The following is a 22293-nucleotide window of genomic DNA, read 5'->3' on the forward strand; positions in this document are numbered from 1 at the left end:
TGATTTTAACTGTAACGCACTTTGGTCACAGCAGTTGTTTTAAAAGTGCTATACAAATAAAGATTGATTTATTTCAGTATGATTGAACTTATTTACTCTAAATGCACACGCTCTCTTCCAAAGGAAGATTGAAATTTAATCAAACTGAATTGTGAAGATACATTTGTAACCATTTGTTAAAATGTACAGAAAAGCAAATCACATTGTGAATTCATAAAAATTAATACACTCCGTAATGGTTCCAATAGATGAAGATATCAAAGTCATATCAAACACATTTTATTTGTGTTCCTTTACCACCACATTTTCTTACAAAGAGTTTACGAGGCAGCAGACGCACTGCATGGCCTGTGTATACCAAGTCTGCTGAAAAATAAACTAAAAGAAAAAAACTGCCATTGCAACCAGTTGACGGTCTAAACACAAGGAGAGCGAACATTTTACTTTATATTTTTAACCACAGCTTGACAAATTGTCATAATGAAAAAAAATGCATAGATGTGTGGAGCCAGTTGTTAATGCAACCTGAAAATTAAAAATGACATAGTAAAAGTGTCAATTTAATTGATATTTATTTTAATTAGAAAAATTAGCTTCCAAGTGTTTCTAAAAAAAAATATGGTGTTGCATTAATAATCTATTTGTCTGAACCCGTCATCATATAGACCTGCTGAACCTGCACAGTTTTTAAGTTGGTGGGAAAAGTGCACCTGTTAAAGATCTCTTCTCGTCTTGTGTCTTCACTAGGATCATCTTCCCACTGGATTTGTAGATTTTATTTATTTTTTTAATTACAAAAATTAGAAAGGAAAAAGAAACATCACAGCAGTTGGTATTTGGTAAATCTTTGGAGTGGATTCCTTCCATCAACACCAGCAGATTGCATCTCTTTTGCTCAGATCCAAGAGATCAGCCTCAAGTTGATCTGCATCGTCTTGGAAACGCTCGATGAAGGAGAGAATCAATCCTGCTGCGCTGCCTTCATATTCTGACAGTTCTACGCTCTCCCCTGGGGAAAAAAAATATATAAAAATAAAAATCACACACAGATGCAGACTCAATAATTAACTCCAAACGAAATGAAAACTATTCAGCACAACCCTCTTCATTTTTCATTAATTTGCAGCAGACGGAATCTATTTTTAGAACAGTTTTGCTTTCGGATGCCATTACTCCCTTTGGAGGATAATGATCATTAATTTAGTCCAGAGTAATTCAGTCAATTTCAACAGAGTTCATCATTTTGCCATAAAAAATATAAAGAGATATGGCAACATTAAAAATACAGTCCATTAGCCAACAGCAATTCCCATGTCCTGGTTTCTGTTTTACGTCTCTGCTGCCAATGTAAGCCACGATATTCCCCACTGATATTAATCACACGTGGCTCAGGGAACACCAGCTACATACCACTGATTTGTGTGTTAGCCTGAACAAACATCTTGCGAGCCTCCTTCCTCAGCAGCACCGTCTCCCGCAGACGCAGGAAGTTGTGTTCCCCGCTGTCGCTGACGGTGGAGTAACAGTCGTAGAGAGCTCTGCCTCCTTCCACGTCTGCTGTGGACTTTAAGATCTGCAAACAGGTAGAATCAGGTTGACCACATGCTGCGTTCAGTCGCTGAAATTAACACGGCTATAACCAGGCTGGTGTGTGTGGAGACCTGGATTTATTTTATTTAAGACAAGTTTTCTCAGTATTTACAGGACTGTCTCAGAAAATGAGAATATTGTGATAAAGTTCTTTATTTTCTGTAATGCAATTAAAAAAAAAAAAAAAAAAGTCATACATTCTGGATTCATTACAAATCAACTGAAATATTTCAAGCCTTTTATTATTTTAATATTGCTGATTATGGCTTACAGTTTAAGATTAAGATTCCCAGAATATTCAAATTTTTTGAGATAGGATATTTGAGTTTTCTTAAGCTGTAAGCCATGATCAGCAATATTAAAATAATAAAAGGCTTGCAATATTTCAGTTGATTTGTAATGAATCCAGAATGTATGACATTTTTGTTTTTGTAATTGCATTAGAGAAAATCACAATATTCTCATTTTCTGAGACAGTCCTGTATTTGTAAGCATTAGGAGAGGAGTGGCTGTACCTGCAGCTTGCAGAGGAACCTGTGGATGGCGTTCTTGCCCACGGTGCGTATCTTGCTCCGGTCCAGTGTGATCCTCGCGTCAGGCTTTCCATCTTTCCCTGTCACTTCCTGGAGGCCGACCAGGCCCTCCCCGGCCTCCAGCAGAACACGCAGGATCACGAAACGAGCCTGCATGTGAGCCTGAGGAGAAACGACACGCATGACAAAGTGTGCACAAGTCCCGGCGCTCGTATAAACAAAGACATTTACTGTGAACTGAAATCTAAAACAGCACAGACACTAATCATGTCAAGTTATAAGAAACACATGGTTAATCCACTGTGTTTTTACTTTTCATATAAACACTATTTATTAAGTTCACACAGTTCATGTCTCAGTTTGGAAATATTAACGAGCAAGTAAATAAGCCCCGTACTCCCTGAGCTGATGTATTACCTGTCTCCAGCTCTTGCTCTCAGGTGTGTAGAACTCCAGGCCGAGCAGCCCCGCTCTCACCATGCTCAGCCAGTTGATATAGACCACGTCCTCTGCATCCTGCTCATCATGGCCAAAAATACTGAGACAGACACACAATATTTAACATGTTGGCCTCCGTCAGAGCCATCTGCCACAAATGCAGCCAGTTCATTCAAATTAATCTCTTTTTACAAAAATGCTGTCATTGTGAATGAGAACTGGTTCTCAATTGACCTTACTGGTTAAATAAAGTTTATTCATATAAATGCTCTAAATTCCACAATAGTAAGACAGATTGAAATGTCAACGATACATTATGTAAGCCTAAGAAATAAATGCTCCTGTACCACAGCTCCCTTAAGGCTCCTAAACAGACAAAACTGTTTGTTTGTTTTGGCTTAATAGCTGACAGACCAAAGAAAACTTTGTCAGCGCTCCAAAGACGCTCCGGGAAGGAAGAGATTCTCCCAACTAAGGACATTTGGCAACTGAATCTGACTTCAGGGTCACAACATCTTTGAATTACATCAAGCCCTGGGTATTTATTCTAGAGTCATTTTGACATTAACGCCTTCTCCTTTCGGCAATCTAAATTCCTCCCCACTGAGTCTCAGAAGATCTTCACCATGTACAGGACTGTTTTATTATTTTAATATTGCTGATCATGGCTCACAGCTTAAGAAAACTCAAATATCCTATCTAAAAAAAATAGAATATTCTGGAAATCTTAAGATGTAAACCATAATCAGCAATATTAAAATAATAAAAGGCTTGCAATATTTCAGTTGATTTGTAATGAATCCAGAATGTATGACTTTTTTTTTTTTTTTTTTTTTTTTTTTTAAATTGCATTAGAGAAAATAAAGGACTTTATCACAATATTCTAATTTTCGGAGACAGTCCTGTATACATAATCAAAGCTATGTGGTTTACCTGAGCGCTTGCTTGTTGAGACACAGATAGAGTCCAACACATTCAGCACGACACTCTTCATAAGAAGAGGCAATGGTGGAGAATTTACTGTCCCATGTCTCACTGCCCCGGTACCAACTGGACACCTGAAAAGTCAAGTCACACCTCCAGTTACCTTGGGGTTTGTTTTTTTCCCACAGCCTGAACATTAGAATTTTAGCAGCTCACACACAAACTCACCGGTTCCCCGTTCTCTGGGTTGATGACTTTACTCTGGTCAAAGTTGAACTTGCCCTTGTCATCCTGTGGAAGGAGAAGATTAGAGAATTAACAACGGTGAGGACACTTTTTAACAGTTAAAACAGTTATTTCATTAACAAACCAGAAGAAACCAAGAGGCTGCCGTTGTGAGTGTGCAGTCACCTGGACAAACAGCTTCCCACTCCCGTGGCCCAACAGCTCATGAAGTCCAACTTGGACTTCGAAGGATGGACCTTTCCACTTAATAAACAAATCCTGAAGCAAAACAACCAAAATGCAAATCACAGTACGTATACACACAAGTATGAATAACTACTACTGTGGGCTGCAGACGTTACCTTATCTTCCTCTTCCAGGAAGGTGAGCTTCTCTTTTGTTGTAGCATAGGCTACAGCCAGCACGTTGCCTAGCGACACATTTTTAAAACCCTCAGACTGTCTAATGTCATCATCTATAAACGAGAAAAACAAAGATGTTTTTAAGTGTAGTGCTTAAACAAGGACAACATAATACTGATGTATAATTGAAGTCATTTGACATGCTCAGAATCTCACGGTACACACAGTTAGGAATGTTGATGCCAGCTGGAATTCCACTCCCGGCAAACGTGAGGACATCCAGGGAGGTGAAGTCCGGCTTGAGGAAGGTGTCCTTCTCAAACTCCCGGGGCCACGGCAGCTCGGGGAGCAACACTTCCGCTGAACTCACCAGCTTAGCAAAACGCTCGCTCATCGCCTTGTTCACAACCGCAACAAAACCTAGCAGCGACATCACAACCCAGAGATGGAAAACGTATTTAGCACTAACACAGTCTTACATGTAGAACATGTTACATAATATAAACACACACACACACACGCACGCACGCACGCACGCACGCACGCACGCACGCACGCACGCACGCACGCACGCACGCACGCACGCACGCACACGCACACGCACTTTCAAATTTAAAACCAAATGAAAAAGAATTTTGGGAAGTAGTAATGATGCACAAAAGTTTTCAGAATGACAGAAAAGTTGCTTGTTTTCATTTCGTCAGGTTACTTTTAATATCAAATCATGTACCAAACCTTTCCTAATTAACTTACTTTATAATTAGTTGCAAGAAATTCCATAATGTGAGTCTTTTAGTATTACAAACTTTTTCCACTAATCCCTTTATGAACTCCACTCAGAACACACAAGTTCTTTGACCAAGTTAATATAAACTGTATGTACGTTAATCAGATAATCAGAGTTCAAATTACAGCATTTAACCATTAACATTATATAATCCAGTTAAAGACCTCTAAAATCTGCTTCAGTAACAGTTTTGAGCAGCTCAGCCACATTCATCCTAAGTTATGGAAACTGCAGAGGCCCTTGGGGATCATAGCTTTAATCCCATTAAACAATACCACTGTTTACTGTTCTTATTCAGTTCAGCATTTACCTTCAAACTCTCCCCTGGAACCAAAGGGATCTCTGTAGCTCTCTATGAAACCTATATAACTGTGAGAAGGAAATACAGAGGGAGGAGTGAAGGAACAATGAGGGGAATGAAGCAAGAAAGGTTTCAGAGGTTATTAAAGACAGAACCACTGAATCACAGGTCTGAATCAACTTCATAAGGAAATGGATAAACAAGAAACAAGAGTTCAACTAGATCTTTGAGGAAGTAAAGTTACTTAAAGCAAAGCTGACTTTCATAGTCACATTGTTTTGTGCACAATAATTTATTTCCCACCAAATGGCTTTTCCATTAGGATATTTCATTCATCTGATGTGGTGTGTTACATCTTGACAGCATTAGTACATTTATTGGACAATTAAAAAGGTTCAGTTAAAGTTTCTGAGCTGTGGTTCACCTCTCAACAATTGGCACTTTGTCTTTGATCCAATAACGTGAGCCTTCTTTGTGGGCTTCAACAGAGCCCAAAGTGAAGCTGCGTACATACTCCTCCAACATCTTCTTCTGGTTTTCATTGGCAGCATAAGCCTGCCAAATATTTATAAATGAAACAAAACAAGTTTTTCTATGATTTCCAGCCATACTGTGAAATGTATAATGCTGTCATCTTGTTTTTCCTGCTGCTCCTGATAGTTTCTAGACAACAAATAAAAGAATAAAGACTGAGCAGGTTTTTATGTCTTTTCTTTTCCGTCTCACCTGTGCTTGTTTGAGGTAGGAAGAAACTTTCTCCATGAGAGGACAATAGTCTCCTCGTTTCACTACAAACTCTCTGTCTTCAAAGCTGAAGGTGCCACAGGACGACTCACACTCCCCGTCCACTGCACAATCTGTGAGGCAATAAGACTGTTATTACTTTAACCATCATGAATTAGTTACCTGTATAAACACATCAATTCTCTGATTAATTGTGATGTATTTGGGTAACCAGCTACTACTGACTGTACAGGACTGTCTCAGAAAATTTGAATATTGTGATAAAGTTCTTTATTTTCTGTAATGCAATTAAAAAAACAAAAATGTTATACATTCTGGATTCATTACAAATCAACTGAAATATTGCAAGCCTTTTATTATTTTAATATAGCTGATTATGGTCTACAGTTTAAGATTAAGATTCCCAGAATATTCTAATTTTGAGATAGGATATTTGAGTTTTCTTAAGCTGTAAGCCATGATCAGCAATATTAAAATAATAAAAGGCTTGCAATATTTCAGTTGATTTGTAATGAATCCAGAATGTATGACATTTTTGTTTTTGTAATTGCATTACAGAAAATCACTGATTCAAATTTTCTCAGACAGTCCTGTATAAACACACCAATTCTCTGATTAATTGTGATGTATTTGGGTAACCAGCTACTGACTGTATATCTAAATGGACTGCTTTCAGAAATGAGCCACGGTTTGGGACATGCTACATTCTGGATACCATATTTGTCAGCAGTGTGACTTCACTCCATTTCTGACCTTTCTTCACAGCTGAAGCCAAGCGCACCTCGTAGCAGGCTTTCCCTCCATTATCCCTCTTGAACAGACGCGTGTTGTAGGCAGAAAGTTTCTAGAAATAAAGCACAAAAATAAGCTCAGCCGGACTGAAACATACTTGAAAGAGAAAATTGTGTCATTCAGTTCAGTACAGATGCAAAAGATAAATTAGAAAAATATTAAACAAAACAAAAAAATAAAAACCTTGTAACGCCAGAAAGCAAACAGAAAAAAATTACATCAACTTTATGATACTTAACAAAAACTGAAGTCTGATGGAGGTAAATGTCTTCTTACCTTTGAGTCAAGGAACCTCTGAGCTAGCTCAGCATCCTCCAGGCAGCAGTTTCCTGAGAAATAAGTGGTAATTCCCTAATAAACAAACAAGACAAATATTTCAAGATCTGTGCATCCTCTTATGGTGCTAAAAGTTCCTCACTGGCTTCCTCAAGGGCAGGCCAGATTTCAAAATTGTATTTTATTGTAGTTTTAGATTCATTGTTGTTTTAACTTGTAGCTTAACTGAGATATGCTTAACTGTATTTCACCATTTTTACTAATAATGACATTAAACCTGTTTTTTTTAAGGAGAAAAATGTGTAGTGGAGTCTGTATAGTACAAAATAAAACAATAAAACTGTTGAATCCATCCAGTTCAGAAAAAATACATGTATATTACCAAATGAAGCTGTTTTGGACAAAGATGGCCTGAATTGTGTTGAAATAGAGAAGATGGTACCTTGTCCCCCAGGCCCAGCTGTTTCTGTCTGTCTTCCAGGGAGTAGAGCAGATATGAGCAGCTGTCCCAAAGAGCTGCCATCTCAGGCTGGTCCTGAAACGCCTGACTGGCCTTCACCAAAGCTTCCAGTTTGTCCTGGATGAACGCATCAAAGATGGAGCCATCTTAAATTTGTATTACATTTATATGAGCACATACCAGTGTCCATCCTGTAAAACTGATTTTATAGCAGAAGAACTGGATTGTTTTTTTTACCTTTGGTAGATTTGGAATGAATTTGGTATCTCCAAAAGACTTGTAGTTTCCCATGTTTGCATACAGGCCTGCTGCATACACCAGAAAGGCCTACATACCACACAAATATGAACGTTTGACACAAAGATAATATTGAGATGTGTTTGCTGTTGTATGCGGCTAAAGGGGCTTTCAAAACAATTGTGAGTAACCATCAAAGACAGTGGGATTGCGCACCTGGTACTCCTCGGAGCTGAGTCCAGCTGTTGTGGCGACCTTTTCAAGCTGTGCTGGCGTCTGCTTCCTGAAGATCCGCTGAAGCAGGACAAAGACGCTTGCAGACTCTGGAGATGTCTGCAGAAGCACTGCCAGACCACCATACCTGGAAGAGAGGAGGATGCCTTGCTTCATATATATATACAGTGGGGAGAACAAGTATTTGATACACTGCCGATTTTGCAGGTTTTCCCACTTGCAAAGCATGTAGAAGTCTGTAATTTTTATCATAGGTACTCTTCAACTGTGAGTGACAGAATCTAAAAAAAAATCCAGAAAATCACATTGTATGATTTTTAAGTAATTCATTTGCATTTTATTGCATGACATAAGTATTTGATCACCTGTCAACCAGTAAGACTTCCGGCTCTCACAGACCTGTTAGTTCTTCTTTAAGAAGCCCTCCTGTTCTCCACTCATTACCTGTATTAACTGCACCTGTTTGAACTCGTTACCTGTATAAAAGACACCTGTCCACACACTCAATCAAACAAACTCCAACCTCTCCACAATGGCCAAGACCAGAGAGCTGTGTAACATCAGGGATACAATTGTAGACCTGCACAAGGCTGGGATGGGCTACAGGACAAAAGGCAAGCAGCTTGGTGAGAAGGCAACAACTGTTGGCGCAATTATTAGAAAATGGAAGAAGTTCAAGATGACGGTCAATCTCCCTCGGTCTGGGGCTCCATGCAAAATCTCACCTGGTGGGGCTTCAATGATCATGAGGAAGGTGAGGGATCAGCCCAGAACTACACGGCAGGACCTGGTCAATGACCTGAAGAGAGCTGGGACCACAGTCTCAAAGAAAACCATTAGTAACACACTACGCCGTCATGGATTAAAATCCTGCAGCGCACGCAAGGTCCCCCTGCTCAAGCCAGTGCATGTCAAGGCCCGTCTGAAGTTTGCCAATGACCATCTGGATGATCCAGAGGAGGAATGGGAGAAGGTCATGTGGTCTGATGAGACTAAAATAGAGCTTTTTGGTCTAAACTCCATTCGCCGTGTTTGGAGGAAGAAGAAGAAGGATGAGTACAACCCCCAAGAACACCATCCCAACCGTGAAGCATGGAGGTGGAAACATCATTCTTTGGGGATGCTTTTCTGCAAAGGGGACAGGACGACTGCACCGTATTGAGGGGAGGATGGATGGGGCCATGTATCGCGAGATCTTGGCCAACAACCGCCTTCCCTCAGTAAGAGTAATTGAAGATGGGTCGTGGCTGGGTCTTCCAGCATGACAACGACCCGAAACACACAGCCAGGGCAACTAAGGAGTGGCTCCGTAAGAAGCATTTCAAGGTCCTGGAGTGGCCTAGCCAGTCTCCAGACCTGAACCCAATAGAAAATCTTTGGAGGGAGCTGAAAGTCCGTATTGCCCAGCGACAGCCCCGAAACCTGAAGGATCTGGAGAAGATCTGTATGGAGGAGTGGGCCAAAATCCCTGCTGCAGTGTGTGCAAACCTGGTCAAGAACTACTGGAAACGTCTGATCTCTGTAATTGCAAACAAAGGTTTCTGTACCAAATATTAAGTTCTGTTTTTCTGATGTATCAAATACTTATGTCATGCAAAAAAATGCAAATTAATTACTTAAAAATCATACAATGTGATTTTCTGGATTTTTTTTTTAGATTCCATCACTCACAGTTGAAGAGTACCTATGATAAAAATTAAAGACTTCTACATGCTTTTCAAGTGGGAAAACCTGCAAAATCGGCAGTGTATCAAATACTTGTTCTCCCCACTGTGTATGTATATATATGTATATATATATATATATATATATATATATATATATATATACATACATACATACATACATATATAAAAAGAATCAGCTAAACCAATTTTAAAAGCAATAGCTAAATTGTTTCACTTTTTAAATCAGAAGAAATATGTTAAAAGCATTTATACCCTTTAAGATCTCTTCTGCTTATTTTGTCGACACTGCTGACTTGCTTTATCCTGAAATACTTACCAAGCAGCACGTGACAGATAGTGGGCATACATCTTCTCCCGAGGTGACAGCAAACGAAAGGCCTCACCGCAGTCAAGTGCAGAGATGCCAATGTCATTTGGGAGGTAGTACTGGGAGTCCACCATCTTCAATCTCAGTTTTAATACTGCTGGTAGAGAACTGAGGGGCAGGTAAGGAGTAAGACACAAGAAAGGGTGAAAAAGAAAGTCATGAAAAGGGAAGGGGAACATGGAGAAAAAAAGGAAGAGAGAGTAAAAAAAACAAACAGGGTGGTAAGAGGACAAGTGAGGTATAAAAATGTACATCAATGAGGATAGGTAATGTTCATGATTTTTTTTTGTATTTTTAACTATGGACTCTAGCAAGTATTTACACAACTGGCTTTGGATAAGTTAAGTGAAGAAGAGCTTTTTTGTAAAACACACACATGAAGGTTTCAAACTTTCATTTGAATAAAAGAAAAATATGGCAGAATCATGTTTAATGCTGGGCTGTGGCAAAAATGGACTTTCAAACTTTAGAAGTCCATTTTTTCTTTTACAACCCCAGTGTTAAGCATGGCTGTATTCCTTTAATGATCTTTGATAGGATGGAAGAATGATTGATAACTCAGTTTTATGTTGTGCTGCTTAACTTAAAAGCCTTGTAAGCAAATGCACTATACATGGATCGTGACACCTTATTTTTACAAGTTGACCAGTCTCTATTTTAGTCAGCTACAATTGATACAAGATTAAAAGAAAAATCTGATGTTCATTGAATTGACAAGTGACACTGCTAATTAGCTGACTTACTTAACACATAAAATAAAATTTCGCTTTTGAAGTTAATCAAGTGTTATTACACTGAACTGGTCCATTGGCTTATTTGAACGTTGTAAGGCGCTTAGGACGATAAAACAAAGGTTGGATGAGATTTAATAAATGCAGCCAATAATCACTCCGACTGTTAATATGCAGTAATAAAACCCAGCTGATGCTTTCACTTTCCCTTAAAACCAGTTACAGAAATTAAAGGAAAGAGGTATCTGCGCTCAGCAGCCAAAGATCAGCAAGAAGAAACAAACTGCATGTTTAAATCAGAGTAACATCTTACTTTTAATTTTACAATTAGCTTTTAGCACGAGTGCTAATAGCAGATTAAACAAACAGAAACCTATTTTAGCCTAAACCTAGATTTCGAACGGACGCCAACATTTAATGTGTACTTTTGGCTCATGTTAAAAACGTAGGTTAGAGACTAAAATGTGAGAATTATGTTTACAATCTGTTACCTCAAACCGGTCAACGTCTCAGCCGAACGTCAAACTGCAGTCTCACGCCGCTCACTTCCGGTATTCATTCAGCGAGAGACCGGGCTCTCAGCCAATCAGAGCAGGAGACCCGGCTCTCCACCAATCACAGCAAGAGACCCGGCTCTCCACCAATCACAGCGAGAGACCTGGCTCTCCGCCAATCGCAGCGAGAGACCCGGCTCCGGCTCTCCACAAATCACACGCTGTGTTCAGTAACTGACGTACACGTTAACCAATCAGAAACCATCATCTCCGGACGTTTCGGGACACTTTGAATTAAGATATTCAGACCAGATTTAACTGGGAAAATGTATGTACGATTGCCTACAAAAGACACACAGAATAATAATATTATTCATCGAAAATGCAGACAAAAATCGGGTTCGTTTTGGGCTGAAATTAGCCACAGCCGCGTCATCAATACATGTCTTCATTCGTAAGTTGTAATCGTCGTGTGGAGCACATGCACACGACGAGGTGGCCGAGTGGTTAAGGCGATGGACTGCTAATCCATTGTGCTCTGCACGCGTGGGTTCGAATCCCATCCTCGTCGTAGCTTTTCTGTTTTAAATAATAATTTATTTTAAAAATAATTGAATAATTTCCAATAGTTACTCTGTAAATTTTCCAATTGCGCAATCGGAAACATCGGGATCGTCGAACGAACAGATAATAATAGTAATAATAATAATACACTACTATTGTTGTTATTATTATCAACACCAGGCGGTGGCGTAAAATCGTGATGATAGGCCCCGCCCTCACCCTAATGGAAGTCTCCTGGGCCCCCGGCGTCCTCGGTTGCACTAAAAAAAACATAGTATTTTGTCATTTTTGCTTTAACAGCATCCTGGCTCTTTTTTTCTTTTCTCTTTTATGCTTTTCTAAACATGATGCTACTATTCCATTAACAAAAACCTTTTTTTTTCTTCCCTCCTTCATGGGCCCCTGACGGCGCACCGGGCCTTCTTCGTGCACAACCCAGAGCAGTGGATAAAACATAAAAAAAATATTTAACTTGAAACCATAATTTATCATTGTCCAATGTAATAGAGTAATAATAAATCACTTACATTAATCTCATGTAGCTACACAAGAGATGAATTGCACCCGACCACAGTTCAGTTGCTAATTGATCTGCAATCCATGAAGAGAAGTTTTCCCTCCCCCCCAAAAGACACAGAAAAGCTTACGCTTTTAGTTGTCATCCAGCCATTCAATACACGTAACTGACATTGATGTATTCACAGTGATATCAATATTAGTTGTAAATGTACCTGTGTACGGATTATTTTAATATTTAAATTACCGTCCAAAAGCGAGCTGTCCCACAGACGAACATGACTGCGCGGCGTTGATGAGGCTGAACCACGTGACCGCTCTAGCGGCGAGATCAAACGTTGTCGGTGTGTTTTATCCACCGCGTTGGTACAACTAAACCCATAAATAAACCGTAAATAAGAGAAAAGCATCCGTCACGGGGCCCAGGGAATTCCGAATAGGCGTTTGAAGCATCATTTTTCCAAGCGCAAACCAAGGCTAACCATCTAACTTTCGAAACTAAGACTCGTTGCAATTCATCGACTGGCCGCTAGAGATGGCTCCAAAAGCGAGTCGATCTCCAGTGACTTCCATGTTAAAATGACCAACTTTAGAGCAGAAATAAACATATTTACAGCCTGATTCAATAAACCATTTTGGTCCCAATCATTTGATTTCACATCAATGATAACTTTGAGAGCAGTGGATTTGTTTGTACCATGTCAGAAGATTATATCACAGAGCCCCTCTAGTGACATTTGAAAAAAATTAAATAATGTGTGGCCACGCATTAATAACTCGTGGCCACGAGATAATCAATGCGTGGCCACGAGATATTAATGGGTGGCCACGAGTTATTAATGCATGGCCACGCGTTATTAATGCGTGGCCACGAGTTATTAATGGGTGGCCACGAGTTATTAATGCATGGCCACGAGTTATTAATGCGTGGCCACAAGTTATTAATGCGTGGCCACGAGTTATTAATGCGTGGCCACGAGTTATTAATGCGTGGCCACGAGATAATTAATGCGTGGCCACGAGTTATTAATGCGTGGGCACGCATTATTTTATTTTTTTCAAATGTCACATGTTATTACTACACTCGCCATGACAATACTCTTGCTCTTTAATATAAATAGACTATAATTACTGTTATTAATGATGAATAACCATCCCACCAAGGAAGTTGCATCCACGAAGTCCAGACAGTAGGTTATAATGCCATCCACGAGTAAAATAATGCGTGGGCACGAGATACATAATGCGTGGCCACACATTAATAACTCGTGGCCACGCATTGATTATCTCGTGGCCACGAGATATTAACTTGTGGCCACGAGTTATTAATGCATGGCCACGCATTATTACATTTTTTTCAAATGTCACCAGAGGGGCTCCGTAATATATATATATATATATATATATATATATATATATATATATATATATATATATATATATATATATATATATATATATATATATATATATATATATATATATATGTATATATATAAAGTAATACAACTTTATTTGATTGTGATTGATTGACAGTTGACTCAGCCAATGGCTAGCCATTATCACTTCCTCATCTGTTATTGTCATACTACAGCAATCAGTAGTTTGTACCAACATAATGTTGACTAAACATGACAGGAATTTTAGATTTGGCCGTTGAGTCAGAAATGGTATATTTAGGGTCGCCACCTTTCAGAAATAGAAATAAGGAGCCAAAAAAAAGCCCCAAAACTTCTAAACAGCATAGAAATGTGTTTATTTTATATGAAAAAACAAAATGCTTTGATTTAAAGTTTAAAGTGCTTTAATAGGATTGAACTTGCATGACTGTATAGACCATACTAGCAACTGAAATAGCCTCCTATGCTATGTCCACATCAGCCCAGATGTATAATATAGCCTACAGGTGAAGAATATGGTGTAAAAGTTAATTTATTTCAATAATTCAACTAGAATATAAGTTAATTTATTTCAATAATTCAACTAGAATATGGTGTAAAAGTTAACTTATTTCAATAATTCAACTAGAATATGGTGTAAAAGTTAATTTATTTCAATAATTCAACTAGAATATGGTGTAAAAGTTAATTTATTTCAATACTTCAACTACAATATGGTGTAAAAGTTAACTTATTTCAATAATTCAACTAGAATATGGTGTAAAAGTTAATTTATTTCAATAATTCAACTAGAATATGGTGTAAAAGTTAATTTATTTCAATACTTCAACTACAATATGGTGTAAAAGTTAACTTATTTCAATAATTCAACTAGAATATGGTGTAAAAGTTAATTTATTTCAATACTTCAACTACAATATGGTGTAAAAGTTAATTTATTTCAATAATTCAACTTAGAAGGTGAAACTAATATATTACCTAGTCATTGTCTTATTACATGCAAAGCAAGATATGTTAAACCTTTATTTGTTATAATTTTGATGATGGAATTGTTTATTGATTTCATAAAATATTCTCTCATTTATTTTTTATTTGAGGTTTTCATAAACTGTGAGCCATAATCACCAAAATTATAACAAATAAAGGCTTGAAATATCTCACTTTGAATGTAATAGGGAAATAATATATTTGTTTAGTTAAATTTACTACGAATGACGTTTTGCAATACATTCAAATTTTCCGACCTTCACCTATATATTATGACATCAATAAATAAGAGCATAATATATGTCCGTATTGGTTCAATAAGGAACGCAACCTTTAATTCCCAATTCCCAACCCCTACCTGGAGGTGAAGCCCGAGTCCTCCCCGCTGTCTGGCACACACATAGAAAGATCTGGGCCCAGCAGGTCCTGTTGTCCCGCCACAAACATTTTGCTGGGATCGGCTGAGGGAGCTGGTAGCCAGAGCTAACTTTGATTAACTACAGTGGGCGCGTTCCCGTTGGCTTCCCAAGCAACATGGCTGGCTGCACTTAGTGAGAAGAATAAGAAGCTTCCAATCAGCTCTTCAGAAAGCAATGGCTCTCGTGACTCAATGCTTCATCCATTGTTACATACAGTCTTTAATTTTTCCTCGTACTGCACGTCGCCACATTGTCTGGGAAACCAGAGCGCGCCAACCATATGTCAATCAAAAGGTGGATTTCCATCAATCTTTTTCATTAAACAAAATCACCAATTCTGAAATTGCGGCAAAGGAACCGCTGCAAGGGACGGGTGTTTCCATTGATCATTGTTTTTCTTTTTATGAGTATAACTCTGCCAGTTCTTTTTCCATATCTCGTCCTGCGAGACTCTTCAAATCAAAGAAAAAGAAGATTTTGACTTTGAAGAAGATGGATGAAAACATCTTGAGTGTTGGACATGTTATTGCGACTGCTACAACCGCTGTTGTGAAAATAGCAGAAGACATAGGCAGTTGATGATCACTCAAATGATTATTCACAGGCAATCATTTTGTATGTAATTTTATGTAAGAGGCAGGGGTTACACCCTGGACAGGTCACCAGTCCATCGCAGGGCCACATATACAGACAGACAGACAGACAACCATCCACATTCACACCTACTGTACTGGCAATCAAGTAATCAATTAACCTACTACGCATGTTTTTGGACCGTGGAAGGAAGCTGGAGTACCCGGAGGAAACCCACGCAAGCACGGGAGAGCATGCAAACTCCACACAGAAAGACCCTGCCGGGCCAGGGAGTCGAACCAGGAACCTTCTTGCTGTGAGGCAGTTCTAACCACCAAGCCCCCAAGTGCTGCCCCCCGAGTTGTCATGGATGTGAAATCAATAGAGACCAAAACAATAATTTGAAGCATGTTGGAAATATGACATAGGGGTCAATGGAGATTGATTCACTTTTGAAGACAACTGCAACTTCTTTTAGTTTCACAGGCTCAATCACCCCTCCAAATCTCACTTCCTCTTCCTAAGTGGAGACGTCGGTAGTTCTCTAAAATGCATATATTAGTTGTTGACATGTAGCCAAAAAAAGTTTGTTTTCACATTGACAGAGCAATAAAACTGCAACCACACATTATTTCCAAACAAGCTTTCATTTATTTGGTGATGTGGTATTTTCTGATATTTTCAGCAACAAATCACAGAGCATTTTCATCAGTTTCATGGGTTTATTGAATTTTAAAAACATGACAGTGAGTTATTTACAAAGGCTGTGCAATGGAAAATATGTGAGCAAGGCAGCTTTACAATATCCAAATTATAGTTTTTAGTGACCAGTCCTTTGCCACCATAGAAATGTTAACGAACATCTAAACACATTGCTGTGTGCTAGTCTATACTAAGGTTCATGCTTGGCTTTTGGCTTCATTTCTCTCAGGTCGTGCTGTTGGGAGTAGCCAAAGATAGCAGTCTGAAAAGGTAAGGCTCTTGTCCACGGCACAGCTGGTGCAGTAGACGATCCCCAGAGCCAGCATCACTACGAGGAACACGCACAGCGGCACCAGCAGCGCCACCAGCAGCCAGCCTTTGTCATGTTTCCGTTTACCTGCTGCTCCATCTCCATCCTCTGCTGCGCCTGTGGTTTCCTCCGTACTGTCCACCTTTGGTGCCTCCGCCTCCCCAGTCCCACCATTTACGGTTTCGGCGGCTGCCCCGCCACTTTGCTCTCTACCTCCCGTCTTGGCGTCATTTTCAATTTCATTGCCTGTGCTGTGTTTCTCAGTTGGCGATGGGGCTGTCTGATATTGTTGGGGTGATAGATCATCCCACTGGTTGAGGTGATTATCTGATCCATGAGCCATGTCAGGGTAAAGGCCCTCAGGGACCTCTGTCAGCCATATGACATCAAAGTTTCTTACGGCGGGGTCAGGGGTGAACGAGGTGGACCAGGGCATGTCAGCAGAGTCAACGGGATCAGGAGTCAGGGTGGAGTACTCTTCATCATCATTCAAAGGCTGGCATGTGAGTCCGTCTGACTGCAGCTCAAAGCCGTTGTCGCAAAAACACTGATACGCTCCTACAAGGTTCAGACACTGCTGGTGGCAGGGCGACTCCACCATACACTCATCCACATCTACACACACTCCTCCGCTGTCCAGCTCGTAGCCGGGGTTACACAGGCAGGTGAAGGACCCCACGGTGTTCTCACAAGAGCCTTCGCAGCTACCTTCGTCCAGACACTCGTCAGTGTCCACGCATTCGCCGTCATCGTCCGGCTGATAGCCCTGGTAGCAGGTGCAGTGGAAGGTGCCAGGGGTGTTGACGCAGTGTTGCGTGCACGGTTGCTGTAGACATTCGTCTACATCAGAACATCTGCGTCCATCTGCGCCAATCTTATAGCCTGGGGGGCACGTGCACCTGGTGCCCCGAGTGGTTTCCACACAGTCGTACTCACATCCCATGGCCACACAGATCTCCTTCATGTGAGGCTGATCGGTGGGGCCGGCAGAGTCAGAGGACAGCTCCGGCGGGCTGGTTTCCAGCAGGGGGTCGGGCCTGCAGCTGTAGCCGTCTTCATCTATCACGAAGCCCTCGGAGCAGTAACAGTAGTAATCTGTGTCTGTGTTCTGGCAGTACTGCTCGCACCCATGGTCCCCGCTACACCAGTCCTGGCTCGGTGGTGTTGTGGATGAACAGAGAGGGCCGTCCCTCGACCAGTCCACCGTCATGTCATCTCTCTCCATGCACACCACCGTCTGCCCAGTGGGAGTGTCTGGGTCGGCACCGTCTGCAGGGCATGGCAGAGCAGCTACGGATCCTAGGGGCACATGGGTCAGCAGGGTGCTAACAAGGTGGAATGGGGTGGAGTAGACAGCCGGACCCCTGCCCTCGCCCTTCAGTGGCGAACACATGCCTTTGTAGTTGTACTGGCAGACATATCCATCCAAAGCCACCCCACAGGAGCCGTCAACCCACCGGAAATTGTCTTTGTTCTCTTGTCCACTGTCAGATACATGCACGGTCATGGCCACGCAGCGATGGGCCGCACATGTCCCAGGGGTGTCCTCTCGGAGCCAGTTGGTAAACTGACCATCCTGGTCTCCTGTTGAAAGAAAAACACAAGGACCAGCTTGGTAAAACTAGTTTGTATTCATCATCATTACAGCTACCAGTTCTACATGCTCAATGTGGCTTAATTGTCCTACAAAGTACCGTGAAAAAAAGTGTATGTGCTTTGAGTCCTTCTAATTTACGAAGGGTGGGAAATGTACAACTGAATTTCTGTTGCCCTTGAACCCTTTTTGTTTTTTTTTGTTGATAATGCCACTAGAAGCTGCCAAAGGCTAAAATCTTAAAATGTGACACATATGGGCTTTAAAATGCCACAGTTATTTTTGGAGCAACAAAATCCTTTTGTTCCACTGTTATTTCCATTGGCTGGGTTAGGATCATTTTCCCCCAACAAAAATAGGGGGGAGGTTTGCCTTAAAGCAGCCTCTCAACAACCATGCAGCTGGAATATGTTTCACAGGCTTGTTTGTGTTCCCCGTTGTCCCAGCGTCTACACCAAACACTCAACAAAACCACAGTTCTGCCATATTTCATTAATTTGTCAAAATACATTATACACATAGAGATTCACAACGTGCATGAGAAATTTGGGAGCAAATGTACACAAATATTGTTGAATGCATAAATATAACGACCCACAGCAACCAACTATCTGAAGTACTTTACAAATTAAAAAAAAGTATATATTCTCTAATTCTATAACTTTAATGTCTGATGTGATGAGCAAAAAAATAAAAAATTCATTTTTATCTATTTGTTTGTTTGTTCAACTATGTCCTGGCTTATACGACAAAAGGAAAAACAAAACGCAGATGCAAGCTGGTCACGCAACTCTTTAAAGAGTAATGCCTTTTCAATCTGTGGAGCCAGGTAGACACATCTGGTTTTTAGTGGGCTTGATGAGTGGCTAAATCAGGCCGAGGAGGGACAGAGAGCTGCTGAAGAAAAAAAGAAAAAAAAAGGAGTGACGTTCCCCAGTTGCACCAGTTCTGCATCTGAAAACTAAAGGAGGCTGAAAGAGCTCTGCAGGCCGACTGTGGTATCAGATTCTGATACGTGTGCTGGTTGGGGAGCAGTGGGATGTCTGAATCTAATAAAGCAGCCATCATAAAAGTTGAAAATAGTCACAGTTCTGCTTGTTTACTTTAGTGTTTATATGTTTATTTAGTTTTTTGTATTTTACGCTTGAGACACGACTAGAAGCAGTTAAAGAAGAAGCATATAATTAATGAATTGATTGATTTATAAATACGTTAAGGGTATTTACTGTGGGTTTGTTCTAGCCATGGTTAGTGCCTGTGTTGAAGCAAAGTGGTGAGTTGGTGTTGTGCACATTTGTGATATTTGCTTCCAGCTTTGACTGCATATGTAAGGATGGGTTTCAGAGTGTAATTCATAGACTGTAAAGTGGTGATGGAGTAGAAAATATGGAATTGAGCCCCAGTCAAGCTTTCAGACAGCATTTTAAAGTTTTCTTGTGAAATTATTTTCTGTGCTTGATGTTTATTACCCATTAAGCCTTACTGAGGTATTCTTCGTTTATCTGTTTAAGACTTATAAAAAATACAACTTCAAAGTGACTGAGGTACATGATGCAACCATTGCAAGGTAATATATGAGAAAGGTGAGACTTTGCCTGTGACCCAGACGAATCCTCTGAGCGGTCTTCTGGGGGAGCACTGGCGCGGCGCTCGGTGCAGTCCGATCCACAGACGATGCCTCATCCTGGGCCCTTGTCCCTGGACGGTGGACAGCAGCTCGTGGACCACGCCCGCCGCTTCAGGGGTGTGCATGGTGGCCAGGGTCCCCCCTCGCTCCCGGCAGCTCCGCCCAGCCTCCCTGAAGGTTCTCTTCTGCAGGAAGACGGCGTAGCATCCCTCCTGATGGCAGACGGCGTCGCCCTCTGACAGCTGGCCCTCAGCGGCCGGCTGCTCCCTGTCCGGCCCCCCCAGCCTCTGGCCCCGGCTCCCGGGGGCCAGACACACCGCCAGCAGCCACAGCATGCACAAGAGACTCATGCTGCTGCAGCCGCTACTGCTCCTAAAGACCTTGTGCATCCTCCACCAAGACAAAAGGTTGAACTAAGCCAACATTCAAATGAATATCCCCCAACTTACAAATTAACTCTCTAAAAATGGAAAAAAGCTACTTTTTCCAAACTAACTCGACCCAAATTGAGCTTCTTCAAACTTTTATTTACTTTTCTCTCTCCTGTTTAAGTTTTCAATAAATAATCTGGGCGGAGTATTGTGAGACTGACCAATTCAGACTAAGCACCTGCTTACTTCCTTGAAAAGTCCTTGAAACGTCCAAGAAATCAGACAACTGACTCTCCAGTGTTGGCGAGACCAACGTCCATTCAAAGCTCCAATGCTGCTGACACTTTAAATCTGTTTTCAACCCTAACAGAGTTAATCCAGACAGTCCATTTAAATCCAGTAGAGTCCAAATGATAGTCCAGTGAGATACCGGTGAGACTGAAAAGTGTTGAATGGGGCCGTCTGCCCTTTCAGCCAAGAACCCAGTCCATATGACCTTTCTGTGATAGAAGCCTATACTGTATCTGGAGCTTTCTTTCTTGCCTTTGCAAAGTTGGCTTTCTGACTGAACCTCAGAAAGAGAGAAAGATGGGGGAGGGCGGGACGGGGGGGCGGCTACGTAGAGGAAAAAGAATTGTGCGCTTTTGAAAGGGGGCTGGTAAAGTGTGTGAGGGAGGACCAGAGGGGACGATGGGCTGAAGGGGGGGCAGTAAGAGAATTGCAAACCCTAAGAGGGTTATGAAAACCATACGGCACCATTCTGTCCCACATTGAGACCCACATGCTCATGGTCGCGGGGAATATCAATGCTGCACAGCACCCACAGGAGTGGAAAGTGTTTGTCAGCTTTTTGACAATCTGAGATGGTCTCCATGTTCTCCCGTCCTCTCTTTCTGCTCCTCCATCATCTCTCCCTTTGTCTGTCTGTCCCTCTTTGAAAGGTTTCATTTCTGGTATTCGCAGACAGTCTCTCTTTACCTCCACTGTTTATGCATTTCTTCTCAGATCCCTCTCCTCCTCCTCTTTCTCCGCACTGAGCCTATTCCAGCTGGACGTCTTTACCGTCCAATGGAAACATTTAAGTACGGAGCAGGAATACCTGTTGGGCCGTGTGTGTTGTGTGAGTGTGCATGTGTGACTTGCAGAGGTGTCTTCAGTATTCACATTCATTACCCAGGTAGAAGTATAGATACTAGAGTTTAAAAATACTCCTGTAGAAGTTGAAGTATCAACTCAAGTTTTTTACTCAAGTAAAAGTATAAAAGTACTGGTTTCAAAACTACTTAAAGTATAAAAGTAAAAGTAATGTAAGGGGGAAAAAAGCCATTAAGGACAAAAGCCATTGAAAATGAATGCATCTTAGTATAATACAAATATATTAAAGAACCATATATGTGTACTATTGAGCATTAACATGTGTTTCAGAGAGCAGCAGATATGATGACTAGTTGCCTATAAGTATTGTAATGGTGCAAAAAGTCAAACTTCAGAGGCATGTTATCATTTATCCTAACCTTTATTGGAATGTACATCCAAGTTTAGTTGCAGGAATCTGAGGGAACGGATGTAAGAACAAAACTGGACAAGAACATCTGAAACAACCACAACCAAATTCACTCTATCCGGATGGAGCAATTTAACTAGATAGTTTTTATTAAAGGCCCAAATGAAATAGAGTAACGAGGCTGTTTTTAAAACGTAAGGAGTAAAACGTAAAAAGTCGTCTGAAAAATAATTACTCCAGTGAAGTATAGATAACCAAAATTTCTACTTAAGTAAGGTAACGAAGTATTAGTACTTTGTTACTTGACACCTCTGGTGACTTGAGTCTCACGCTGCTATGAAATAAGTTCATCATGGCACAGATGTGTATGTGTATGAGTAAGAGGTGTGTGTTTGTGTGAGTGTGTACAGCTCGGGGGCACATGGAGGATAGGAAACAGGAAATGCCAGATGTGCATCAGCTTGACCTGTGCGAGGCTGGGGAGCAGCGCTGGCTGGTGGGGTACCCCTCCACTGCTGTCACATGATCTGTCCACCACGCCGG

At 40.9% G+C, this 22293-nt stretch overlaps 2 protein-coding genes and 1 non-coding gene across 3 annotated transcripts; 1 reads left to right on the forward strand and 2 right to left on the reverse strand.

Moving 5' to 3' along the window:
* Positions 1–263: 263 nt before the first annotated feature.
* Positions 264–11241, reverse strand: dpp3 (dipeptidyl-peptidase 3). Its single transcript, XM_061739511.1, has 19 exons — positions 11181–11241; positions 9908–10066; positions 7886–8030; positions 7670–7759; positions 7415–7549; positions 6973–7047; positions 6658–6748; positions 5887–6017; positions 5585–5715; positions 5170–5228; positions 4298–4492; positions 4073–4185; positions 3897–3989; positions 3714–3776; positions 3495–3619; positions 2541–2661; positions 2106–2285; positions 1411–1573; positions 264–1009 (listed from the first exon to the last, which is right to left on the reverse strand). Exons 2-19 carry the CDS (start codon positions 10030–10032, stop codon positions 867–869), a joined length of 2178 nt encoding a protein of 725 aa, XP_061595495.1. The 5' UTR covers positions 10033–10066; positions 11181–11241; the 3' UTR covers positions 264–866.
* Positions 11242–11672: 431 nt separating this feature from the next.
* Positions 11673–11754, forward strand: trnas-gcu (transfer RNA serine (anticodon GCU)). The gene has a single exon. It is a non-coding gene; the product is annotated as a tRNA-Ser (tRNA).
* A 4590-nt stretch (positions 11755–16344) lies between these two features.
* LOC133459506 (endosialin-like) lies at positions 16345–20800 on the reverse strand. Its single transcript, XM_061739512.1, has 2 exons — positions 19844–20800; positions 16345–18238 (listed from the first exon to the last, which is right to left on the reverse strand). The coding sequence occupies exons 1-2, from the start codon at positions 20262–20264 to the stop codon at positions 16542–16544; spliced, it is 2118 nt and encodes a 705-aa protein (XP_061595496.1). The 5' UTR covers positions 20265–20800; the 3' UTR covers positions 16345–16541.
* Between the last annotated feature and the right edge of the window lie 1493 nt (positions 20801–22293).

The sequence above is a fragment of the Cololabis saira genome, chromosome 14, assembly GCF_033807715.1.
Source record: "Cololabis saira isolate AMF1-May2022 chromosome 14, fColSai1.1, whole genome shotgun sequence".
In the NCBI taxonomy this organism is placed as follows: Eukaryota; Metazoa; Chordata; class Actinopteri; order Beloniformes; family Belonidae; genus Cololabis; species Cololabis saira.